The sequence below is a fragment of the Oryzias melastigma genome, linkage group LG16, assembly GCF_002922805.2.
Source record: "Oryzias melastigma strain HK-1 linkage group LG16, ASM292280v2, whole genome shotgun sequence".
Lineage (NCBI taxonomy): Eukaryota > Metazoa > Chordata > Actinopteri > Beloniformes > Adrianichthyidae > Oryzias > Oryzias melastigma.
Genome location: NC_050527.1, coordinates 5,095,974 through 5,099,801, shown reverse-complemented (window position 1 = coordinate 5,099,801; position 3,828 = coordinate 5,095,974). Strand labels below are relative to the sequence as shown.

Below are 3,828 nucleotides of genomic sequence, written 5' to 3'. Positions count from 1 at the left end.
TCTGGCACACAACTGTACAGCTGGATAACATCAATTTTGGGGGTTATGAAGGGCTCTAAGCTAAGTGTAAACAGTTGGATGACAGGATAAGGCGGAAGACTTACTCCCCCCAAACACAACTCAGAGGTGAATTTCTAATGAACTCCTGGCACTCTGCAGAAACTATGTCCTAGAAAATGGCACATCTTTTGATTTTTGCAAAAAATGATATAATAGTGAATTCAAGACTTTCAAAAATAGATCAAAAGATGATCGGAGTGGGACTTTTAACTTTAGATCAATAAAGAGTTTAAATTTACTGTGAGAAAACATTTACTGACATGTTTACCTAATTAGCAACAGACATTTTTTGAAATTCTCTAAAGAAACATGCATTAAATTCAGTGGCTGCTCTGCTGGAAATGTATGCAATCTGCACGCACCCTAAAAACATAGACCTGCAGTTAATTGTTGCACAAGACAACAGCACTAATTCAAAAAGTGTCACTTTCTTGTGACCAGACTCAAAAACACCAGCCATGCTTTGTAAACAGCAACTTGATATGCCTTACCACTGTGATAAATGAATTTTCTTTCTGCAGTAGAAGTCTTCCTTAACTTTGTGACAATATTTTAGAAAACTTAGCTTTTTGAGAACCTGGAATCATAACAGTTTAGATCTGTGAGTTTAGATAAAAAACTAAATAGTTTGTATTTTTAACAAGTGTAGAAGTAATACCAAGTGACTGAAGTTCATAAAAATCACTCTTTTTTGCATTTTTTGTTTTGAAATTGTTGATTTATTATGAAAATGACTAAAAACTTGAATCAGGACCACTGACTTGTTGACTTGTAGTTTACCAAATCTTAGCTCAAGTCTAATAAATATTCTCTAAACCTGGATTGCTCACCTGTAACCCTTTAGTTTAGTTTAGAATTTTCCAGAAAGCTGCTTTTTTTACTTCACACTGCATGAAACATGAGTAAGAATCAGAATGTAAAACTGTGATGGATGTCACTAAAATGTGGGAACGACTAAGCCCTGAGTCATTTACATAACTGAAACTTCTAACATTATTCCAGTTTTTCTTCCATTAAAAGAAAAAAAAATAATATCTGTGAATAAAATGGGTATTGGTTTATAAAATTAGCACATTTTTGATTTCTTAAGATAAAAAAAATGTTTTTTTTACTTACCTTGAAAACTCACATGAAGATAGATGTTTTTTTGAGATGGTCCATCGGGGAAAGAGGTGACAGTGCAGATATAAGACCCTGCATCTGATAACTCCACATTCTTGATTATCAGTGATTGATCCTCCATGTCCACTCTCCCCTTCAAATGAGACTCATGAACAGTTTTTCCATGTTGTTTGCTAGAGACCATAATAAGAGTTTTATTTCCGTCTGGTGACAGGAATTCCCACTGACTCTGGGTAACATTGGAAAAATCTGTCCCTTGAATTAAACTGCATGGCAGGGTGACATTATGGTCAACATGTCCAGTCACTTGAGACAGGACTTCATTTTTTTGTGCCCACAAAACTGTAAAAATAAGAAAAAAAAGTAATGATGGCAAAAGAAAGAGATTAAAGGAAAACACATTATTTCAAACTTTTTAATATCCTGATTGTTGTTTCAGTCCTTTCAAAAGATAATTAAGCATTTTTAGTTGTGATTTGTCATTTGCAGACAGCCTACAAGTTTTTAATAATAAAAAAAATGAAAGAGAAAAGTGTAAAAACTCTGGACTTACCAGGCAATAATGTGATGAAAATCAACCACAGCAGTAGATGAAAAAACCCTTCACAAGTCTTCATTATGTGAACTCAAACTAGTGAATGTAAAAAAAGGTTTGCTTCTTTGTCAGTTTCTCGCGTTAACATCCAAGGAGCCAAAAAAGTAAAACTTTAATTTGAAATTATTTTAAAAAGCAAAACTCAGATTCCATGAAGTTGGTTCCTTCTGGGCTACAAAACAAACCTGGCAGCAGAAGCCATTGATGATAAAGTGGAAGTAACAGGTACACGCCTGTAAGAGACGAGAAAAGTAGAAAAAGGAACTTAGCTGTGAATAAAAATCACCAACTCATAGTTATCAGCAGGCTTTCTATAAACAATCTCTAGTTCCTGCTAACCCATTATTTCTCATGAAAACTTATGTTACATCAAAGCTACTCACAATAAGAAGTGTGTTTGCTTGGATGCATGTCGGTCTTTTACATCTTTAGCATGCAAGATAATTTCTTTCATTTCAGTTTAAAGCAGCATCAAGATCTTCTGACTGTCTCCTGTGCAACAGTGACCTCATGTGGTTTCATAGTGTAAAGGCTTTGATAGTATCAGAAATGAGAACATTTAGAGCTCAGATGATCAAACAAACATATAACGAGTAATAAACCAAATGTAATTTTAACTACATAAGTATAAATATTTAACTCCATTAGCCCCCTTTCCGTCATGACTCTCACTGAAATGGCAAATAATAGGTCTGGTATTGCAGAAACTCCTCTTTTTCCTTCAGCTCCTCCATCATTTAAACCAGGATTCTCAAACTAATTAAAAATTACTTCTTTTATAATATTGTATATACTAGGTCAGGGGTCGGCAACCTTTAACAGTAAAAGAGCCATTTGGGCTCAAAACCTAGAAGGAGCCACATAGTCTTACTATAGCCTTTAAGAAATTTGGATTTGAATTCATGACCATCTTTTTATATATATATGAATTATATCAATTTTTTAAAGCAAAAATATAAAAAAAAAAAACTAGCATTTCATGAAATTTGATTTTTTTAAACATGTTTACCCTTAGTGGAGGCCAAATTAGCAAAAAAGCTAGCTTGTTGTCTAATTACCAGCTGAACTCCAAATTAGCATAAAATGCCTCAGTAAATAACATCAGCCAAAAATGTTAGCATGTTGCTAAAATAAAATCTAAACTCTAAATTAGCCTACAAACTCCTGAAGATAACAGATTAGCCAAAAATATTAGCATATTGGTAAAATATTAGCTTAACTCCAAATTAGCATACAAAATAATTAGAGGCCAAATTAGCCAAAAACAAAAAATGCTAGCTTGTTGCTCAATTACTAGCTGAACTCCTAAATGCCTAAAATTTCTCTGTAAACTAAATTAGTTAAAAAAATAGCCTGTTGGTAAAATAGAAGCTAAACTCTAAATTAGCCAGAAAAAAACTCCAGTAGATAACAAATTAGCCAAGAATGTTAGCATGCTGCTAAAATAATAGTTTGTCTCCAAATTTTTGAGAATAACTATTTTATTTTTCTTCAGCCAGAGAGCCACCATGGAGGGATAGAATAGCCACATGTGGCTCTGGAGCCGCAGGTTGTAGACCCCTGTACTAGGTCATCATATCAGCGTAAATTGAGTCAACTAGGCAGCCTGTAGGGATGTTTAAAGTCCAGCAGGTGTCAGTGTTCTGCAACAGTTTGGCCACGTGGTGAAACGCTTCACGATGTCTCATCATCGACCCATCAGTGAACAACTGGGGATGGTAACACGGAAGACCTGGCAATGAAGAACCCCAAACCAGACAATTAAAAACACTGATAGTATCTAACTTGAATTAATCTGTGGAAGATCATCCTCCTTCAGCTGGTGTGACTGACAACTCAAACATGACCAGAACCAAGAAATTATCAAGAAACCAATCCTAAGAGTCAGTCCTCACAGAGTGTGGTTTTAATTGCGTCTCTAAATACATTTGCCACAACTGATTAGAATAACATCAATAAGCAAAACACTTACATTTAATTATAAATTCAAAAACAATATATATATATATATATATATATATATATATATATATATATATATATATATATTT

General features: G+C 33.8%; 1 protein-coding gene across 1 annotated transcript in view; it reads right to left on the bottom strand.

The window, feature by feature from the left end:
- The window catches only part of LOC112143711, a 5,557-nt gene extending 3,477 nt beyond the window's left edge, over window positions 1-2,080 (bottom strand). Inside the window, exons 1-2 of the mRNA XM_024267882.2 lie at window positions 1,736-2,080; window positions 1,177-1,524 (exon numbers count right to left, since the gene is read on the bottom strand). Coding sequence (XP_024123650.2) covers window positions 1,177-1,524; window positions 1,736-1,799 — 412 coding nt within the window. The 5' untranslated portion in view covers window positions 1,800-2,080. The remainder of the gene's footprint in view (window positions 1-1,176; window positions 1,525-1,735) is intronic.
- Window positions 2,081-3,828: the final 1,748 nt, after the last annotated feature.